The following is a 22,802-nucleotide window of genomic DNA, read 5'->3' as shown; positions in this document are numbered from 1 at the left end:
AGGCGCCCCAATGTTATTATCTTTTTATGACAGTCTGTGGTAATGTGTTCTATTGCTGTTTTTGAAGAAATAATGTTTTCCTATTACTCTCTATTTTCCCATTAGATCCTATGTATGTATGTATGTATGCATGTATGTAAACTCTGCCCCAATGTGGGGCTTGAATTCACCACCCTGAGATCAAGAATTTCGTGCTTAACCAACTGAGCCACCCTGGTGCCCTGCCCCCCGTCACAATCTTTTGTTTTCCTGCTCTGGTTTCTTTTTTTCCCCCCACTACAATATCTTAAGATGAAAACTTCCTATAAATTTTGTGTTTGTATATTCCATGGCCATTTAGATTAAGGAATTTCCCCCTAAACCAGGTTTTGCCCTGCTCCTAAGTTTTGGCAAAAGTGCTTTATCTTTTATTTCCTATAATTTCCATTTGAATTTCATTTTTTATTTTAAGGAATTTGATTTCAGAATTTCTGGAAAGGTAGCGAATAGTTTGAACATACTTAATCTTATAAAGAAGTTAAATAGTGTAGTTATATTTACTTTTGTTCAATTATGACAAAGGGGGACTACAGAGTGTAAGATCTCCAGTTTTTTAATATATTGAGTTTTCTTTTTGAACCCAATTACGTGATCACTTTTTCCAGGTGTTTTATGGTATACAGTACAAGGTCCCTAAATATGGAATCTGTATTTCGTGTGTATATAAAACGTGTTGAGTCTAGTGGAGGAATTAAAAAAAAAAGTCATCGCCTTGTTTCTCATTCACATTGGTACTATGTTACTAGTAGAAGACTGTATTGGTGTCATTCGAACAAAAAGTAAAAGGGGAGACGGCGGCGGGCTCCGAGGTGGGAGCTGGCAGTGTTGGGCATGGGGCAGTCCAGCGATGTGCAGATTTCAGGGGTTTCATTTTCTATCCCCCACAGGGCAGCCAAGTCCCTGGGACAGGCCAACCCCGATGGACCCCACCAGGCTTTCGATGGAACAGGGGAAAGAATTCTTAAAGCACCTTGGCATTCCGCAGAGAGACGTAAGTGCGGGTGAGGCTGGGCAGGTGACAGGCGGAGGAAGGAGGCGGCCCCCCAGTCTAGAGCCGAGGCAGCTTCTCCCCCCATGACCACGACCCGGGGTGAAAGCCCGAGATTAGCAACGTGAGTATCTGGGCGCTGGCCCATTACAGGGACGTGCAGTGGTCAGATGGGCAAGGCAGAGGCGACTGCGGCGGCCTCAGTTTCCACCTGGGGACCACCTCCAGTCCCTAGACACCTAGCTCCCCCTCGTGGAGGTCACCGGCAAAGTCACTGCTGAATTGGAGGAAAGGGCGTTTACTCCCTGGTGAGCTTTGCGTTCAAGAGCCGCAAAACTGGGAGTTGATTATCTTCCATGATCCGGGGGCTTCCTCCTGCGTGCAGAACCCTGACTGTATCTTGATCTTCCTTCCTCTCTGTCAGCTGGACTTGATGACAGAGAAGTGGGTCGTCGTTGCCGCCGTGGAGGTAATGCTGCGGTTCCCTCTGATGCCCGGAGAGGACCCTCGTACCCGCTGTGTCTCCAGTAAGAGATGCCAGCCTTCAGGGGACCGGCCTCGCGCAGCTTCGCGGAGACACGAAGACCAAGAGGAGAGGTGGGACGAATGTCAAGGAGTAACGCGGGCAGGTCTGGGGGGCGGGGATTCCCTATGGGGCGCAGGTGTTGCGTGTCCCCGCGGCTTTGTTGTCATGGTGACGGGGTCACGCGTGAAGATGCACACGTGTGCATCAGCCTCACATCAAATCCCGGCAAACCTCTGTCGGAGGAAGTGGCAGGTTTTCTCAGGAATATGTTGTTCGATGAAAACTGCGTTTTCTGGAAATCCGAAGGGAAAGAATCACTACTTAATTGGCCTGCTTACTGGTTTTGATAAATACGGGGAGATGCTTTAAGCTTGGAGGGAGCGGCTGGACAAAAACCCCGCACGCGGGCCTGCGTTACACTGACGTTTTCAGGGAGGACCTGTACAGGCGTTCAGGTTGCAAATCTAATTTCACCGTTTATAGACCAAGTGGCCTTTTCTCAGGCAGTGTCCTATCCTGGGAGTAAGTAATGATGGAAAAATCACAAAATGGCACAGAGTGGGACATCAGTTCGTGAGAGACCACATCACTGTGGGGGTCACTTAGTGATCCGTGAGCCCCCCATCTTATCCAGACAGAGAAGTGGGGTATGAGGGACTTCTGTCTCTGTGTCTACATAATTTTTTTGTCGTTGTTCTTTTCTTGTGAGTAGGGAATCCAACAATCCGTTCCTGAGGGAGAAAGTCCAGAAGCCCAAGGATATGGCAGGGGATTGCACGTACCAGCGGCCCCCAAAACCCCCAATAGCTCAGAACGTGAAGAAGCTACAGAGGGGACCGGTGGGGCATAGGAATCCCTCCCCAGGAGAGGAGAATACCAGGGTAAGTGGAGGCTTGAGTGTTTCAGGAACCGGAGCATCTGCATGGCCCCCCAAGACTGAGTTTAAACACAGAAACCTGTGTGTCTGTAGCTCAGGGCTTCTGACTTATCCAAGCCTGGCCTGCTTCTGATGTCCTAACCTGGGGGATTGGCCCATTCGGATCCTCTGAGCCGCAACCTTATTCCCTATGTAGCATCCCGTTCAGCTTGGTGTCTGTGCAATTCTCGAGTCCACTTCATAGACATCACCTTTAGACGCTAAATGCCTTCCTCTCGGATCACTTTCTCTAAAATGGGCTCCGGGCAGGGCCATAACGTCTTGAATTTCCTGGCCACGGGTCCTGGGTCTCTGTCCTCTCCCCCCAACAAATATCCAACTCCAAGTGTCTGTCCTGACATTAACCTTTGAAGGCCGCCCCTGATTTCTGCTGACTCACTGAGCACGCTCTCCCTCCGTCCACAGGTCAAGTGCAAGAACTGCGGGGCCTTCGGGCACCTGGCCAGCAGCAGGAGATGCCCCATGAAGTGCTGGGGGCGCGCCCTTGCCCCCCAACCCTTGGGCTCCAAAAAGAATGAAAACCGGGAACCCAGGAGGCCTCAGGACTTACAGATCCCAGGGTCCTTCCCCAGGACTGACAGCAGGAAGGAACCAAGGCAGAGGTGAGGAACCAGGCGGTCAGAATGATTCGCGGGCAGTGGAGCCTTCTCACCCCAAAACAAGGGCGAGGTCTGGGCTCCAGGAGTGTTCTTGGTTCCCAGTCACTGTGTGGGCAGGAAGGTCAGGGGTGTCCAGACAGTTCACACGATTTGTTCTGCAGGCAAGAAGAGCGGAAGAGGGAGGCTCTGCCACTGAGACCACCCTTGAGACCGCCACGGATGCAGCTGAGCTGCTGGAAGGATCCCGTGGACGTGGGTGCCCACCTGAGGGTGAGTCTCGTTCCTGCTGTGCTGCTCTGTGCCTCCATCTGCGTTTCGCTCCATTGGGTGGGCGGGATTCCCCCCAAACCCAGGCTGGCCCGCGGGAGCCACGTAGGAGTCCCATGTATTTTCCCTATTCCAGTTTCTTTATTTGAAATATGTATTTTTTCTATTTTGTGCAAGTCAGCTGGCAAATGTTTGTGGAGGCATTTCTGTGCCCAGTCGAAGGTTCTTTCAGATGCCTTCTGTGATCCTGTATCAAGACGAGGCATCTTTCAAAAATTTTGTAAATACTCCGAAATTATCCTTCGAAAGGATGGTTGCCATTTACACTCTGCACGTTGTATGCTCCCTGCATCTTTTTTTTTTTTTTAAAGATTTTATTTATTTGAGAGAGAGCACAAGCGGGGGTGGGGGGTGCAGAGGGAGAAGCAGACTCCCCCCTGAGCAGAGAGCCCTATGCAGGGCCCGATCCCAGGACCCTGAGATCATGACCTGAGCTGAAGGCAGTTGCCTAGCTGCCTCAGCCACCCAGGTGCCCCAGGGGCTCCCTGGATCTTTTTTTTTTTTTTTTAAGATTTTATTTATTTATTTGACAGAGAGAGCGGCAGCAAGAGAGGGAACACAAGCAGGGGGAGTGGGAGAGGAAGAAGCAGGCTCCCAGCAGAGCAGGGAGCCCGATGTGGGGCTCGATCCTAAGATCCCAGGATCCCAGAATCACGCCCTGGGCCGAAAGTAGACACTTAATGACTGAGCCACCCAGGTGCCCCTGCTCCCTGGATCTTAACAACAAACGGCATAAGGAAAGTTGTAGTTGTCATAGCCAATAGGCAACAGAAATCAGACGGGTGTTGTAATTGTCTCCCGACCACTTCTGAGGAGCCTGTCTCTGCAAATGGGCGATGACTGTCGACACGTCTCTTTCTGTGACATTTAGTTTCGCGCGTGCTGTTTAAATTGGGTTGCTCCTTTTTTTCCTTCTGATGTAGAGAGAATCCTAAGATGCGTATTAGTTGTTTCCCACTATTTATTGTCTTAGTCTGCTGGTACAGCTTTGTCCCCGGGTGCTTCTGATGTCCACGGTTTCTGTCGTGATCTGGCTGAGCGCCAGTCCTGTGTGCAGTACCGTTGACCGTTTGACTCCTGAGGGTCTAATATGCGGCTCCTTCCCACAGCGCCCCACCAGGCCACTGCCCGTCCAAACAAATACAAAGCGCTCTGTCCTGGGCCCTGTCTGCGCAGGTCAGCCACCAGTCGTGACACCTGACATGTGGTCCACACTGCCTCTCAATAAAGCCCCGGAAATGTGTGCTTGTGAACCAGCCCGAAGACGTGGGGCGGACTCGCCCTGCCAGGCTCTAAGGAGCTCCTGCCAGGACCCACTGCTCACTGCCAAGTCCACAGCCAGCAGGCCTGAAGTCTTCTCCCCTGATGTTCCCCAGTCTGCCAGGAAGACACTGGCCCAGGCACAAGCCAAGCGTCCTCGTGTGGCCTCGAGGCCCCACCCGCAGCCTGTCACGGGAAACTGTGGCCCAAACTCCAAACTCGGAATCCAGGCCCCGGGTAAGACGTCTCCCCAGGTCGCTCTCCAGACTTGCCTGAACCCTCCCAAGAGAGCAAGATTCGGCCTCTTCTAACCCCCCTCCCAAGCTGAGTTCTTGGTGACGCGGCCTGGGGGCTGTCCACGCTCTTCAGCTTCTCCCCAGCACACTTCTGTTGGATCCAGACAGATAGCCCAAGTGACCGGGGAGACACCAGCCCTGATGCCCAGCTTTGGCCCCCAGGCTCCACCCAACTCACCGTGTCTGAGCGCAGTCCAGGCCTGTGCTGTCCCTAACCTGCCCCGCCCAGGCGTGTTCCAGGCTGGCTGGGGCAAGCGTGGGGCATGGGATGGGGCACGGACGGCAGAGCCCCAGGTTTTCAGCTGCTCCCGCCTCCCTCCAGAGAAGGCTACACCTGCTGGTCAGAGTCCTCGTGTCTCAGAGGCATCAGAGAGCCCGGTTCCCAGGGTCCCAGTGACAGGACCTTCTGGTCTCTTCCCTCGCTGGAGAGAATGCCTGAGGGTGGCTCCGTGGAGGGAAGACTGGGCGTCCAGGGTCTCCTCACTGGAAGCAGCTGAAAGACAGGAAAAGAGGTAGAAGGACCTCTTCTCTGTGTCCTGTGAGTCAGGCAGCTACCGAGGTGCCTGTGGGCGTGCTGGGGCTCCAGGTGACACTGGGGGTCACCAGACACACACTGCCTTTAAAGTTTGTACATTTCAGTTGTGTTTAAAATGGAGCTTATGAAATTGTCATGCGTAGTCCTTTGTAAATCAGATCTTGTTTAAGAAACTGAGTCAACGCGGGGAAGCCATGTTATACCCTAATGTCAATAGAAAGCCATGAAATTCATCTGTGCGAGTGTAAATGACGAAAATTTGGGTAACTGGGAGCGGATTGTGGAGAAGTGCTGCCCTCTCCTGGGTATAGAACTTTCCACATTGATGGAGTGTTTCAGTGGGAATTCTCTTTGCCTTGGGGAACGGGGAATAATATTCTTTTAACCTTTACATTTTGTTATTAAAAAACCATTGCAATGTTATGGTTGGTTACTTTCTTTCAGGATTAATAAAATTCTCTGAAACAGAACATATATTACAGCTTTTTTTATTCTTCCTTCTCACCTCAGGTCAATTGTTTTCTTCATCCAGTTTTACCTGAGTAAAGAGGAGGTTCATACAGTCTAATCCAAGGACCTGTAACTTAGAAATACAGACTGTCGGGCACAAGCCAGCCCTACTGAACCAGTATCTGGGGCTCTTAGTAATAATTCCAGGTGTTTCAAATGCAGGTTGAAGTGTGACCAGCATGGAAATAAACTGGTTCTCAGTCTGCACATCAGAATCACCTGGTGAGCTTTAACTACCATAACGACTGGTTTCTACCCTCCAGGGATATTCATTTGTTGGGTTTGGTTTGAAACGTGGCATGAGATAGTAGAAAAAAAAATATATATGTATAGGTCTCTGCCCCTGGTTCCTGACACAGAGCTCCTAAAATTCCTGCAATTTCTTAACTAATACGGGCACCGGGAGCATCTCTTGTGCTAATGAGGCAGCTCTGGGTGGGCTCCTGGGTGGGGCTGGTCAGCAGGAAGACCAAGCCCTGATTAGAAGCTTGGGAACTCTCAGACCCACCCCCATCCCCCTTCTCCAGACAGGGCAGGGGCTGGAAATGGAGTCAATGGTCGATCGTGCCCACGAGAGGAACCCTCCTTGAGATCCCAGGAGCGGGGCGTTTGGAGAGCTTCCAGGCTGGCAAACACATCCACACTGGGAGACTGACACACTCCAGTTCTTTGACAGACTGATAAACGTGAGCATTTCCCTGAGTTCTGTGAGCTGCTCTTGTAAATTAATCAAACTCAAGGAGGGGGTTGTAGGAACCTCTGATCTATAGCTGGTTGCTCAGAAGCCCAGGTGACAAAGGCGTCCGAAGTTGTGTGTAGGGGGGGGCGGGGGTCTTGTGGGACCTGATACGTCTCGGGGTAGACGGTGGCAGAATTGAGTTGAGTTCTTGGACACCCAGCTAGGATCGGAGGCTTGCTTGTTGGGGGGGGTGGGGGGGTTGGGTGGCAAAAGTGTCCGAAGTGCTCCATGTGACAGTAAAGGAGACACAGGAGGTGGAAACTGTTTCCTTACCTGTGTGGATGTTGGGTGTCAAACCCCCTGTGGTTATTTGGGGGGGTTGTTTTTTTTTTAAAGATTTTAGGGAGAGAGACAGCAAACGGGGAGGGGCAGAGGGAGAGGGAGAGAGAATCCCAAGCAGATTCCCCACTGAGCACGGAGCCCTATGCGGGACTCGATCCCACAACCCTGAGAACATGACCTGAGCTGAAATCAAGAGTCAGACGCTTAACCGACTGAGCCACCCAAGTGTCCCCTTTTGTGGTTATTTGTAACATGCGGCCAAGATTAAGAAGCCGTAGGGAGAGCGAAAAGAGGACACTCCGTGAACCTGTCCTCTCTTTCAGTCTTGGGGAAAACTCGGTCCTGAATCAAAAAGAGCAAATGGCGCTTGTCGGCCTAAAATTGTCAGGAGACAATACCTAAGCAAAAACGTTTATTTGGGATCAAGGAATTGCGATGCGGGATAGAGAGATGTGGGTGGCAACCCAAAGAGTGTCTCACTGGTGAGCAGAAGTCAGGGGCTTTTAAGGACAAAAGGAATGCTTGAGTAGGTTGCTTGTCAAGGGTTTTGATGGGTGTTGATGGCAGAAGCTGAAACTTGGCTTAACAGAACCGGTTGCTAAGTCTCCTCACTGAGCAAAAGTCAGTTACTGGAAAAACTTGCAGGTGTGTTCGTGCATAGCCCTTGCGGTATTTGTGGGTTGGCCCCATTCCAAGGTCGTGGTTCCACCCGGTGAGGACGGGCAGAAGACCCACCTCCTGAATGGCCTCCCGGCTCCACTTGAAAACCTCTGGACATAAGTGATGCCATGTCATTTCAACGTTCACAGTCTCTTCAGAGTGGGATGTCACCGGGGGAGCAAACCAGATGTCCCTTCTCTCCCTGTGAGATTGTTTCAGGAGAGCGTCTCCGTCTTGCCAGGGCCCTACCCTAACGAGCAGTCTGATAGGACTGTCCAGGCTGCCTCCTGGTCGAGGGCCCCGAACCCGGGAGAAGATGGAGGGAAATCAAGAGACTAGCCCAGTGCCGGTTCTTCAACTTGGGGCTCCCCAGGTTACTTTAATGAGGCTTTCTTGGAAACAGCAATAACACTCCCAGGGCTCCCAGAACAATATGCTACAGACATAAGCTTCTGAGTCTCAGCGAGTCCCCAAGCTCCTCAGCATGTCGGAGAAATGTGCTAAGAGCAGGTGGAAACGTGAGCCCTCCTGTCACCAGTGGTGCTTTGATTAACCTGTGATCTGCGTTGGCGTCCTGGGTGTTTTTGAGGCAGGTGGTCTAGAGACAAGTACTAAAAAACCCCACTGTTGAATCTCGACTCAGAGACCCACCTGGTATGCATTTTGTGTTTGCAGTGTAATTTCGAGCATTTGATATTCTTTGCCTCTATTACCCAGCTGGTCAGTTGGACCAACCTGGGAGTGAATACGTTTGAAAGAGGATCTTTGTCCCCCTTTCTATATTTAAATTTTTTTTTATTTCTACATGTGAATAACTGCTTAAAACGTACATATGATATTTGATTTCTTTTCCAGAGTATTCCTGAACACGCTGTTCCTTTAGGGACATTAGCCCATTATTCTTGCTGCCAGTGCATGTTCATGTTGGGAGCTGAACTAAGTGTGTCACAGACTTTAGGTCATTCCATCTTCCTCACAGCCCTGATTCCCAGTGTAGACATACAGGTGCTAGTGGAAAGCGAGAGGACACATCAGGTGTTGGTTTACGAGCTGGAGAGCTTCCCAGGTGAGATCTGAAACCAGCCCCCCTACACGGAGGGCAGAGAGAGACCAAAGAAAGAGGCACATTACCCTAGATGGGCAGGTGGCAGGTGTAAGAAGCAATACACACACATGTACGTACTGTCCGGAGAGAAACTCACGCATAAAGACAACATGACCTACATTTCTCATGTGGCAGAAGTCAGGGGTAGTTGAAAATGCACATTTAATATTTTAATATGCACAAGATTCTAGTGGGGTCTTCCTACAATGCAGACTCTGTTTCAGGAAGTCTGCGGAGGGCCCTGAGGGTCCACGTTTTAACAAGTTCCGGTGATGCCAAAGTTACGGGTCCATGGATCACCCCTTGAATGACAAGAATCTAGAACATTAAGAAAACTCTCCTTGGATAACTTTAAAATCAAGAAGTTTATGGTTTGTTCCCGGGTTTTGGCAGCTACAAAAAAAAAGTTTACACAAATGAAAAGGTCTAAAATAATAACAATAATTTAACCACATACATTAGATATCATTTAACTGTTTATTTTATAAACATTTGTTTATATTATAAATTGATATGGTATCATTACACCAATGTATAAAACCACAAATTAATCCATGAAATCTCACCATTCCCATTTTATGAGACTGTTGTATAAAACATCTAGTCAACTCTTGAGACTGAGTTTGAACCTAGTTATTGGGCCTAGAATTTAACTTAAATAGATGTCTGGAAGAGGTTTAACCATTGAGAGAAACAGTAAAAAGGAGATAAGGTAACAACAGATGATAGTTTTAAAACGTTTATTTGTTATAAATCGGGTAACCATATACTAATTAAAATTTGATAGCGTGGAAAATATTCATTGTCATAGGAAATGTTCAAGACGTAGTTCCAATTTTGAGTGTGTTTTTAAATCTCATTGTGAAACTGTAATTCTTGGTGTTTGGAAATATCCCCATATATTAATAGTTTTCACTGATCTAAATTTTAGTATTTGGGCACAACAAAGGTGCCTGTATTATGATTATGATTCGTACTGAAATAAATGAAGTAGTAATTCCTGCAGACGAGAGGGGCAAAATGCAATTAGAGAAAATAGGAGAAAATTTCTGGGATGGGGATACATTTATAATGATGAGGAATATCCAGTATGAGAGATGTTTCTAGTGGGCACATTTAGCATTTGGGATGCCAGATTTCAAATTTGCAAGGCTTAAAAGTCAAGACCGATGTAAACTCATTCTGTATATCTTTTTAAAAGATTTTATTTATTTATTTGAGAGAGAGAGAGAGGAGAGAGGGAGAGCACCAGTAGTGGGGGGGAGGTGCAGAGGCGGAAGGAGAAGGACAAGCAGGCTCCCCTGCTCAGTGTGATGCCTGCTGCAGGGCTCAGTGTCAGGACCCTGAGATCGTGACCTGAGCCAAAATCAAGAGTCAGATGCTTAACCAACTGTGCCACCCAGGCGCCCCTGACACTTCTTTCTAAAGAAAAAAAATCCCTAGGGATCTCCATAGATATAAATGGTGGATCTGTAATTTGGATGATCCGTTTGGGGAATTCATGGACAATTTCCTTTAGCACAATAGTAATTCCTACGGTGGGGTGAAATAATGAATTAACGGGAAGACCTTAACGCCATTTACCAGAACTGTCTGAGCTCTGCACGTACTTCCTAGGATCCAGCCTTCTCCTGGAGCCTAACAAGGCAGCCACCCGGGAACTGTGTTCCCTTCAATTATGAGCACCCAGCAAGTGAAATTAATGGGTTTCTAAAAAATGTTTGTTTCTTTATTTATTTTTAAAAGATTATTTATTTATTTGACAGAGATAGAGATAGCCAGCAGAGAGGGAACACAAGCAGGGGAAGTTGGAGAGGAAGAAGCAGGCTCATAGCAGAGGAGCCTGATGTGGGGCTCGATCCCAGAACGCCCCCTAAAAAATGTTTAGACCTGCGGTGTCCCCAATCTCTAACTTCAGTGTTGATGTCATCAAGGAAAATATTTTAACATAAAAGATTGTAGTTTCGGGGAGCCTGGGTGGCTCAGTAGGTTAAGCATCTGCCTTTGGCTCAGGTCATGATCCCGGGGTCCTGGGATCGAGCCCCATCTCAGGTTCCTTGCTCAGTGGGGAGCCTGCCTCTCCCTCTGCCTGCCGCTCCTCCTGCTTGTGCGTTCTCTGTCTCAGTCTGTTTCTCTCTCTGACAAGTAAATTTTAAAAATCTTTAAAAAAAAAAAAGATTGTAGTTTTAACCAAATTGCAATACAAGCCCTCCTCTCTCTATTCTCCCTTTTTTTTTTTAAAGACTTTATTTATTTACTTGACAGAGAGACAGCCAGCGAGAGAGGGAACACAAGCAGGGGGAGTGGGAGAGGAAGAAGCAGGCTCCCAGCCAAGGAGCCTGATGTGGGACTCGATCCCGGAACGCCGGGATCACACCCTGAGCCAAAGGCAGACACTTAACGACTGCGCTACCCAGGCACCCCTGTTCTCCCTCTTTTCAATACAACACCTCGTGGCTCTGAATGAATACTGGTTTCCTCTTCCAGCTGAGACCAATCTTGTATCATCCTTGCTTAATATTTACTCTAAAGTGGGTTTTTCTGTGCTATTATATTTCTGAAATTTTATAGCTTTCCATGTACGTGACAAGATGTGAATCCATGTCAGAAATGACTGTTTTTTTTTTTACTGTAAATGGCCAGATAGTTCATCTTTTACTTTTTGTAAGCATTGCAGTCTCTGGGCAACCACTCCATCCTGCTCTGGTTAGATCCGCAGTACGTAAACACAGGGCACAGCTGAGTTCCGATGAAATGGGCCACTGTGGTTCTGGAGAAGAACCGAACCAGGCCCTTTTGGATCTGCCTGCCCTGGGTTCTGCCCACAGAGACCCCCATGTAAGTACTCCCTTCATCCACATTGAGTCGGGCAGATTTCCCTTTGAGTCCTGTTTCCCCATCTGTCATACTGTGGATGGATAAATGGCAATGTTTTCTCGTCTTCGTCACTCAGCTCTGTGACTTCCTGGAGAACCACTTTCTAGATGAGGAGGTGAAACTCATCAAGAAGGTGGGCGACCCCCTGACTAACCTCCGCAGGCTGGCCGGCCCCCAGGCTGGGCTGGGCGAGTATCTCTTCGATAGGCTCACTCTCAAGCACGACTAGGAGCCTCTGGAGACCAGCAGCCTTCGAGGGGGCCCCTCTGACAAGCCCCTGATACCAGGGCTTGTGCCTCAGCCTCTCCCAGGAGCCGTTTCCCAAGTGGAAACAATAAAGCTTTTTGCAGCAAACAAACAAAACCCCAAGAAACAGATGGTGGTGTGATTGAATGAAACTCCAGGCTCCGTTTGTCCCCAGAAGCAATGGACGAGCTGGCAAACACTGTCAGAATCAACTTGTTTAGAAATCGGCAGCGAAAAAGAAAGTCCAGCCAGAGGAAGGCTTCCTATAGGAAGAAGATGGGGCTTTGGTCTAGGAAAACAAGAGCACTGCGGTGTATTAAATGGCCTGCCTGCTGTCGCAAGCCCACCCCTTGCCCCTATTCCTGTCGCTGATGCCAGAAAGAGTAATTCAAGCCTCCTCTCAATTGTGCTTGAACAGTTGGACCCATCTGCCTCATGGTAGGAGAAGGGCTTGCCTTTGCTTCACCAGAATCCTGGCGTTCCCAGGACTGGGGCACTTTCCCAGGCCTAGAGAGGGCATGGAAGCTCCCTGCCTGTTGCCCATACCTGGCCCTGGGCCCCTCTCCCATCTGGCTGTTCGTGAGTTCTATCCTCTTATAATAAACCCCTAATCTCATGAGTAAACGGTTTTCCTGAGCTCTGTGAACAGCTCTAGGAAGGTGATCGAACCCGAGGAGGGGGTTGGTCAGGAGCACGGGTAGTTAGGGTTTGAGGAGGAAATAGCACCTGGAAAATGACTAAAACAAGTAGAAGGTTTCTCATCTCACGTAATAGGATGCCTGGAGGTTGCCATTCAGATGTGACAGGTGTTCTAGGGAGTTGTCAGAGACCCAGCCGCCTCCTCTCTGCCTGCGCCACCCCCTCACCATACTGCTCGCTCTCTGAGTGGCAGGACAGCTGTCTCGTTAAATGGTGTGATGGTGAGTTTTATGTGTCGGCCTGCCTGGGGCATGGGGTGCCCCCATACTTAGTTAAACATCATTCTGTGTGTGTCTCCGAGGGTGTTTGTGGGTGAGATTAACATTTGAATCCATAGACTAAACCAGATTGCCTTCCCCAGTGTGGGTTGGTCTCTTCCAATTCCTTGAAGGCCTGAATAGAACGAAGATACCGAGTAAAGGCAAATTCGTCTTCTGCCTGTCTTTGAGCCGGGACATAGGTTTTCTCCTGCATTCAGACTTGGACAGGTAGTGTCTCCGGATTACCAACTACAGATTTTGGGATTTCTCACTCTCCATTAATCTCATGAGCCAATACCTTACAATACACCCTCCTTTCCCGTGTATGCCCATACTGTCAAGATACACACTTGCAGGTTGATTGGATGAAAGTGGTTTTATGAATGTGAATGGTGGTGGGTGTGGTCAGGGTGGGTGTATTTGGTGGGAGTTATGGAGGAATACATGAGAGTGTGTGAGATACGAGGGTATGTGGTTGTATCTGAATATATGTTGTGCATACACTCGTGTTGTTTATGTGCAAATGTGTTTGCGTGTGTGTGCAATAAGGGTCGTCTACCCTCATGCCTCTAATCTCTGACTTGGTTATGAGGAGAGCTTGATAGCGGACATCAAATTGTGTGTTTACTTTTTAGGGAAAAACAATTTGAACTCCTTTTGTGTTTCTTAATTACAAAAGCAATCACAGGTGATTACTGCACATTCAGCAAAAATAGGTATAGAAAAATGTGGTAACCGCCCCATGCTATTTAAATGAGCAAGCAGCATTGCTTATCCCAGGCTTCTAGAATCTGTCCATTCAACCGTTTGATTCCAGTGCTTTTATTTGTAAGACTCTTTTCCATTTCTATCTTTCATGGATATGGTTCTGCTTAGACATTTTGTCCCAACCAGGTGGGGGAAAGGTCAATATTCATAAATTGTGTTGCTAAAAAATTTCCATATCACCTACACTTCCAAATTAATTAGTGTTACAGGATTTTTATTCCCTAGTACCCGCGGTTCTTGGTCACGCTGTTTGGGAGAATGAAGAGGTAGACCAGATGAAGGGTGGTGGGCAGCAAAGCAAAGTTTATTGAGCGATAGTACAAAGCTCCTAGAGAGGGAGGGTTGACATTTTGGCATTCAAATCTAGGGGTTTTAATAAGCTCTTTTACAGAACTATCTTGAGCATTCTGAGAGTGGGCCCCTGTGGTTTGGCTGCTAAGGTGGGCCAGTCAGGGCTCTGACCGCGCACCCGTTTACCTGTCGGGTTATTGTGCACGTGTTGATGGTCTTTTGGGCTGACATCTGGAGACTAACTGCCTCAACTTGTGATAGTGACCAATGTTTCATGGTTAATTGTTTTGTTCCAGGATGTTTCGCCGAAGTCACTTCTGCAGAGGTTGCTAGACAGGATGCTGTCGTCATCTTGTCTAAGCTGAAAACAGGATGCTAGTGTGGTTTTGTCTTAGCTGACCCAGCTCCCTGTTTTCTTGTTGGGGACCCTGGCCCTGACTACCTGAGTGTCCAGTTAAGTCCTAACAGCGTGGTGAGATAAATATCAGATAAGAAAGAATTTCAAGAAAAAAGCAGTTTGCAATTACTGGAATAAGAATTATTTTAATGTTCCTGAATGTGTAATTATCCAATATTATTTGATGGGAAAATATTAATCTGACAACATATACATATAAATATACAATTGTCTCCCCTCATCCACGGGAGATACATTCTAAACCCCCAGTGGATGCGTGAAACTGCAGATAGTACTGAACCCGATACAGACTTGGTTTTCTGTATACATACATATGTATGATAAAGTTTAACTTTTGAATCAGGCATGGTAAGAGATTAACAACAATAAGTACTAATAAAATAAACAATTATGACAATATACTGTAATAAAAGTGTGAATGGGGTCCCTCTCTCTCAAAATATCTTCCTGTGCTGTACTCACCCTTCTGATGATGATGACGTGAGATGATAAAAGGCCCGTGATGAGATGAAGTGCGGTGAATGAGGTAGGCTTGTGATGTAGCAGTTGGCTGCCGTTGACCCTCTGACAATGTCAGAAGGAGGATTTTCTGCTCACGGGCTGCCGTTGACTGCAGGGAACTCACAGCAGAGAGTGAGACCTTGGATAAGGAAGAACTACCTTACCTTAACTTGATAAATACACCACATTTCGTTTATAATTGCTCTGGATCTTGTTTGTTTACGAGCAGAAGCTCCATTTGTCTTGTTTACCCCTCTCTCCTAATGTGAATATTTCCAAATGTGCTTATACATTGAAAGGCGTTAATAAATGAACAACTAGGGGCGCCTGGGTGGCACAGCGGTTAAGCGTCTGCCTTCGGCTCAGGGCGTGATCCCGGCGTTATGGGATTGAGCCCCACATCAGGCTCCTCTGCTGGGAGCCTGCTTCTTCCTCTCCCACTCCCCCTGCTTGTCTCTCTCTCACTGGCTGTCTCTGTGTCAAATAAATAAATAAAATCTTTAAAATAAAAAAAAAATAAATGAACAACTAACCATTGCGAAGGTGCATGTAACTTACATATTCATTAAAAGTGTAGAGAGTTTCGTTTCCTTCTCCAGGCATAGCAGAGGGTGGACATTCTGGGGTCACGGCTCATGAGCACGTAGGGACCGACAGTAGGAAAACACGTGGCAAGTAGTGTAGGAGTGTTCCTCAGCCACGGACTGGGGGCGTCAGTAACTGACAAACACACGTGGGAGATAGAGGACAGTGTCCAAAAGAAAGAAAGAAGCATGCCGGGACAAGGATGCTTCTGGTGAGATGCTTCTGGTGACTGTGGTCTCAGGGGAGGATCTCGGGGAAACAGTGTTCCTGTGAATGAATTGGGCTCACTGCCTGTGCCTGTGCAGGATGGAAACCATGGAGCGGCTGGACTGGACCGTGAGCCCCGAGCAGAAACCGTCATGGAGTCATAGCGGTGGCGCATAGAGTGACTCTGTGGTTTTGCTGTAACACACCGCGTGGCAGTAGTCGTGATCGGCTGTCCTCATGCTGTCTGTGCTATTCCTTTTGTCAGTCCCATGAAAAGGAGCCAAAATACTTGGCACTGTAGTCGTGATCCAGCGGAAGACGTTGGAGGCGCCCAGGTACTGGGAGCTTTTACTTTAAGCCCCGCCCACCCGGAGTCCCCAGGGCTGATCGTGATCACCTGGAAGACACTCAGGAGGCAGGTGGTTCCAGTGGCCACATCCCTGCCCACTCTGTGAACGTAGAAAACAAGTTTGCATGCAGAATCATCGAGGGAATGTTTCAACCCGGAAGCGGCCATTGTCTGAGGAATTTCTTTAGAAAAAATAACCAAGAGGTTGGCTACAGTCGGGTGTTCCAGAATCAAATCTGTGGACCTAAGCTTGTAGACTGTCAGATAAAGGAAAAGATAATGATAAGAAGCAGAGAAATTCCCCAGAATTTCCAACTATTGTTTGTAATAAAAAGATCATTCCCAACACCAAACCCCTGGTGGTCATTCTGTAAAATCCCAGGGAGTGAAATTCTTCTCCTGAGCCAGATTCCTGCATGGGAACCTGAGGCGTCAGGCGCACGTGTCATGTCGGCTAAAATCCATTATTCTCCAGTTACTGTAGCTCCCACTTGGAAACATTTATTCAGAATATTTGCTTTCAGGGGCGCCTGGTTAGCGCAGTCGTTAGGCATCTGCCTTTGGCTCAGGGCGTGATCCCGGCGTTACCGGATCGAGTCCCATATCGGGCTCCTCCACTGGGAGCCTGCTTCTTCCTCTCCCGCTCCCCTGCTGTGTTCTCCTCACTCGCTGGCTGTCTCACTGTTACATAAATTAAAAAAAAAAAAATCTTAAAAAAAGAAGAATATTTGCTTTCAACAAGTTTCCAAGGGCTGAATTTGTAACACTTGAAGAGCTTTTTACATAAGCTAGATCATTACTCTAAAGGCCGCGTACCTGGCCATCCTGTATTCTCCATAAATTGATGACAGTCAGTATTGGCATTTTCATGGAAAAGATAAGGAGCACTGAGCCTGAGAAAGTTCAGTGATTTGTCAAATTCAGATTGTTTTTATGGGAATGGGGAGATTTGAACCTGACTGGTCAGGCATAATGGCAATGCATTTAAACACAGTGCTGTTGAACAAAGCTAGCTAGATGTATTCTTCAAAATACAGGTGTATATTTAGACATTCTCATTCCTTGTAACCTTATTTTAGATAAGTAGTAGTAATTTGTTCTAACAATTTTTCATTTATGTTTAAAAATTTATTGTATTGACCACTTACAATAATGAATTAATATTTAAATATCTCCATAAAATGTAGGCTCACTGATTAGAGTATAATTCTAGGGACCTGCTCCATGACAAATTGTGTTCAAAGGGTGCACTATTAGCTTTCTACTGTATTGGCAACGCACCCACTATTTTGCTTTTATGACACCTACCATAGGAATCACTGAATGCCATGTCGTACCCTAAATTATGAGGCTTGAAATGCCAATATGTGATAAGTTAGTGTAGAATAGCAACTCAATACTACTAATTTCAAATCTTAAGCTAATCTGTTGAACATCACTTAAGAAAAAGTATAAGCAATAAGATTTGTGAAAAATCAAAATATAATACATACAAAATAATTTCAAAGCTTGAAAGTAGGTGTATTTTATAAATTGAAATTGTAGAATTTGGCATTAATATGAAAATAATTTTAAACCAGGGAATATGTCACAAGATCTTTTCTGGCTAATAGTTGCTATCCGAAACCCATTTTGTGATGTTACTATGTTCTCAATTGCTTCCCCCTTGATTTGAAGGTGGAAAACAGTCTCCCCGAAATCGGTAGACCAAGGACATAGCAGGAAACAGCTATTGTCTCATAAAGCTCTTCAGACACCCAGAATTAGAGAAATCATTTCTATTCTAGCAATTGCCTTTTGAATGCGTTGTTTCTGCACAGGCTTAGAGGATTCTTGTGAATTTATCCGAATCCTTATTACAAGCATGGAGGTATTAAAGCCACACTGATACTAATCCTGAAAATGTAGTCTATGATTCCTGGAAGGCAGGTTGATTTTACTATGACCGTCCTTAAGCACTTCAAAGTCAGGCACGCGCTGTGATGAGCACTGGGTGTTATACTTAACTGATGAATCATTGAACACTACGTCAAAAACTATGTACTAGACAGTGGCTGACTAAACATAGTAAAGTCAGGTGTCCTTATCACTTGGATTAAACGCCAACAGTCACTGTCAGGATTACACTGAATCATATCAGGAGCCATCAGGGGCTGCTGTAGGTCTAGAAACCCATCTCCCTTTACTAACTCAGCTCATGCCTCACAATTATTCCTCCTTCCCGTGTGGCTTTGGCATTGGCCCAGAAGAATCTCTTTTTTATATACAGTCACTTTCCAGGACTCCTGATACCCACTGCCCTTGCAGACTCTGCCTCTCAGATTGAAATAGGAAATACTTGAATCCCTCCAGCCGCTAGGACAGTGGGCTCAGTGTGCTGGTTACGACCACCAGTGTTTGTGTGACAGGGAGGGAGGTGGCCAGACAATGAGATAAGGATTTGCAGTTCTGTGACCTCACCTCCCTGCAGAATTATCTTTTTACCTGTGGCCACGTGAGAAGACAGGCTTGGGGAACTGAGAATATTTGTGAAAAACTTTTTTTTTTCCCCTCTCCCAGCCTCTAGTTACCAAAAACAACAACAGGTTTGACAGGTTTCTAGTCATTATCTCCTTGATCTGCGGAGGCAGACAGGGTTTCCCAGGGAGGAAGCAAGAAATACTGAGGTCTGACATGTGTGGGACCCAGACAGGGTTTCCCAGGGAAGGAGCAGGAAATACTGAGGTCTGACACGTGTGGGACCGGCAGTGAGGCTTAGGGGTCTCATTGGATTCTCTACTCCCCTGAGAAGTTGTTCATCCCCAAAGTGAGCCTGAACTAATTTTCAGACCGCCGCTCTGTTCTCCCGTTTAAGTGATGAGTTGAGAATGTTAACCAGACAACGTTGCCTTAGAAGGATTTTTAAAGCAATGCTGTTTTTAAAAAGAACATAATGACAATCATTTATATTAGAGAACGTTGGATTTTTTTTTTCAGAAGTCACCTTCCATTAATTTGGTAGTGTAGGTGATATGGGAGTTTTCTTCTTCCATAGAAGAAGTCTAATAAAACTCCTAATAGGAAGTCTAAACAGAACAACACCCATGGAGAGGTTGTTAGAGATTTCTAGGTGTCAGTTACAGAGCAAAACACTAAGGTCAGGGGGTTAATCAGGCTGATTGTACAATTCTCTTCTCTGTGAAATGAGTTGATATTACTTCAGTTCAAGGCCACTGAATAGTAACAGGAAGCTCCATGCTTAATTCATCCTTTGCTTTTTTTTTTTTCTAAGAAACAAATCCATTCTTGGACATTATTCCAGTATCCAATTTCCTCCGTGTACAAATCGGGGATTAGAGCCATAGTGATGACAATCCCTGTACACACACACAGATTTACAACTGTAAATGGACACACATCCATATCCACACACTCAAATGTACATTTACTTTTTTTTAATTGATTTATAGGGCACACTTACGTTCTTAAACACATTCACACTCATGTGTGCTTTCTGTGACAAACTCACTGTCACAGTCAGATCCCTACACGCTAGGACACACACAGTCCTAATAAGCCCCAATAAGTCTTAACAACGGGTTCACATGTGGGAGGACAGTGGTATCTCCAGAACTCTGATGCCCGAAAAGGGGGCACATTTTGCCCATTTTACGTCCTTCCATCCCTGTGATATATTTACAAAACACGACATTTCAAAGATGCTGTGTTGGGGCGCCTGGGTGTCACAGCGGTTAAGCGTCTTCCTTCGGCTCAGGGCGTGATCCCAGCGTTATGGGATCGAGCCCCACATCAGGCTCCTCCGCTATGAGGCTGCTTCTTCCTCTCCCGCTCCCCCTGTTTGTGTTCCCTCTCTCGCGGGCTGTCTCTATCTCTGTCAAATAAATAAATAAATCTTTAAAAATAAAAAAAAGATGCTGTGTTAATGGCCACTTCAGGTCGAGGCACGTTGTGGTAAAGTTGGGGTGTTGGGGCTGTGCTGCCCTGTGTGCATGACAGAGAACGGGAATGTGTGATAGAGTGACCTGCAGTGAGGACACGGGATGGGGGTATAGATGCATGCAGAGAGCGTGGGGATGTGGGGAGACAGAATTTGAGGAACAGAGGAAAGGGGTTTAAAAGACACAGGGGTATTAAAGTCACAGAGCGGTTAGACTGTGGGTTTCAGTAGGTAAGGGGCAAAGTGTGCAAGGAAGTTAAGGGTAGGAAGATAGCGTGTGTGCTGTGTTAGATAAGTGGTTAGGGGGGTCATGGGAAGGAAGGGGTTAATGGGGATGGGCCGGTAATGGGAGCAGGGGGTTAAGGAGAGAGAGCGGGTAAAAGGTACTTTACCTCTTTGAGAGGGTAAAGAATGTGATGGTTGAAGGGGTATCATAAGTAGGGCATGCGGGTCCTGGGGCTGGTTAGTAAGCCTAAGCAGGGGTGAAGACTGAAAGGGGAGGTAGAACTGGGGGGCAGTGGTAATGAAAGGCACAAGAAAGGTACAAGGAGGCAAAATCGGGGAAGGGCGACAAGGGGAGCTTGGGAGGCCACTGCCCATAATGCACTAAATGAGTCAGGGAAAGGGGCGGGGATTTCAGGGTTGAGATGGTGTGTGAGGCTGATGGGAAAGAGAAGGAAGCCACCGATTGTGATGTAGTTTTGGACTATCCGTGAGGTTCAGTGGGTGGAGTGCGGACCCGAGACCAAGAAAGAATTCTTGAGGCGTCTTTGGTGCAAAATTGGTGGTTTATGAAAGCACGGGGACAGGACCCGTGGGCAGAAAGAGCTGCTGCCCCGGGTTGTGAGGGGTGGCTGATTGTATACTGTGGGGTTGGGGGAGGTAAGGAAAGAGGGAGGTTGCGAAAGTACTTTCATATGTTAAAGAAGACTCACAGGATCCCGGAGGCCTTGCCATTGTCAAGTTAAGGTTGTTTACCCCTCTGGAAAGGCATCAACATGAAGATAGTTGGGAACTTCTGATTTCCTGGAAGTATCTGTCTGTGGCCTGCAGGTTATAAAGACATTTAATTGTATTTGCATTCCCTTCTGGAAGCTAGGTTACTGATAGAAATGCTGTGTTCTTGTAGATTGCTAAGACATTTGTAAACTGAGGGACACTCAAGTCTTGCAGGACTGTGGTCTCTATAGGTTAACTATTTCTTTTTCCTTTAGGGCAGCCAGGAGTGCCTGAGGAATGTCACCTATGTGGGGGGGGGTGCGGGGGTGTCAGTTTCTGCTTTGTCCTCAGCCTGCCTTCTGTTCCCTCATCAGTTGGGGGCTGGGAGTGCTGGGGTCCAGGAACACCAAATTCAGTGGAAACAGGCTGGGATGTCTGGAGCTGGAGGGCTGATTTATGTCTAGGGAAAGGTGGCACTGGAGGGCAAACACAAGGACAGTGGACGTAGAAGAGAGCTTGCCTGTGGTTTCTTTCTCTGTTTTCAAAAGATTTGTTGTTTGTTTGAGAGAGAGAGAGAGAGAGAGAGAGAGAGAGAGCCCCTGAGTGAGCACAGGGAGGGGCAGAGGGAAAGGGGGAGAGAGAATCCTCAAGCAGACTCCCTGCAGAGCTTGGAGCCCAAGGTGGGGCTCTATCCCAAGACCCTGAGACCGTGACCTGAGCCAAAATCAAGAGTTGGCTGCTCAGCTGACTGAGCCACCCAGGGAGGCCTCATCTGTGGTTTCTGGAATTTGAGGTCAGAAAGTGCAAGATATAGGAGTTTTGGGGTTTTTTTTTAAGATTTTTAAAAATTTCTTTTTGAGAGAGAGTGCATGGATAAGCAGGGGGAGGGGCAGAGGGCCAGGACTCAATCCTAGGACCCTGGGGTCCTGAACTGAACTGAAGGCAGATGCTTAACTGACTGAGCCACCCACGTGCCCTTTTTTTAAAGACTTTTTTTTTCCGGAGAGAGAGATGATATAGGAGTTTTGAAGGGTTGGATGGTGGTGGGGTCCTACAGAGTTTTAGGGGATGGTAAAGGTCAAGCGAGAGGGAGTGGGGAAAGGAAAAGGGAGGGGAAGGTTGGAGCCTGGAGTGACGGAGGTCATGGGGGGCAGAATGGATATCATTAATTCACTCCCCCATTCATTAATTCCCTCCTTTGCATTTGACTCACAGCTTAATCTTGGAAAGATTCTAACTTCAATTCACAAGGCAAAAAAAAAACTTAGTCATAAAATTGAATATGTAGTGGAGAACTGCATGGTGGATTTGGGGTGTGCTGCATGCAACAGCCATCTTGTCCTTCTTTTAAGATGTGAGGCGAAGGGTGTGACTGTGGCGGGTTGGGCAGGAGGGCCTTTAATGGGTATTCCGTACTCATGATGGAAAGTGGTGCCAGAATGTCCCTTATCTGGCTTTACCTGTGTCTTGGAGACCCTTAGTACCTCAAAGTTAACAATGAAAATCCCTTTGGTCCAGTATTGCTAAAGCATAATGCGCGCTTTGTTAAAATATAAAACAGAGCAAGGCAAAATTTGAATTTCTAAGCATTCTTTTTCCTTTGATTTTTTTCCCTTATTAGACACAATCTGAAGAGGTAAAGTTGTACTATTTTGTAGAGATACTGAAACTGCTTTGAAAAGTATGTTTTCATTGAGAAAAATCACTGGTCTCATAATGTGGCAGATCTGTCCCCACCCACTGTTGTTACTGTGAGTTTTATGTTATGTTGCATTGCAAGAGGGACTTTGCAGATGTCATTAAAGTTGTGCGTGTAGGTAATAAAGTGACCTTAAAATAGGGATTATCTCAGTGGTCCCGATGTAACCACCCAAGTTCTTAGATCAAGAAGTAAGTTGGAGATTCGAGGCCTAAGGGAGGCC

General features: G+C 47.0%; 1 protein-coding gene and 1 pseudogene across 1 annotated transcript; one reads left to right on the top strand and one right to left on the bottom strand.

Moving 5' to 3' along the window:
• Positions 1-1,564: 1,564 nt before the first annotated feature.
• Positions 1,565-5,093, top strand: FAM90A26 (family with sequence similarity 90 member A26). Its single transcript, XM_034639155.1, has 5 exons — positions 1,565-1,624; positions 2,266-2,434; positions 2,896-3,092; positions 3,251-3,359; positions 4,526-5,093. The coding sequence occupies exons 2-5, from the start codon at positions 2,315-2,317 to the stop codon at positions 4,985-4,987; spliced, it is 888 nt and encodes a 295-aa protein (XP_034495046.1). The 5' UTR covers positions 1,565-1,624; positions 2,266-2,314; the 3' UTR covers positions 4,988-5,093.
• A 10,335-nt stretch (positions 5,094-15,428) lies between these two features.
• LOC100484640 lies at positions 15,429-16,371 on the bottom strand (annotated as a pseudogene).
• Between the last annotated feature and the right edge of the window lie 6,431 nt (positions 16,372-22,802).

Source organism: Ailuropoda melanoleuca, chromosome 12, assembly GCF_002007445.2.
Source record: "Ailuropoda melanoleuca isolate Jingjing chromosome 12, ASM200744v2, whole genome shotgun sequence".
NCBI classification, from domain to species: Eukaryota; Metazoa; Chordata; class Mammalia; order Carnivora; family Ursidae; genus Ailuropoda; species Ailuropoda melanoleuca.
This window is presented reverse-complemented; position numbering and strand designations above follow the sequence as displayed.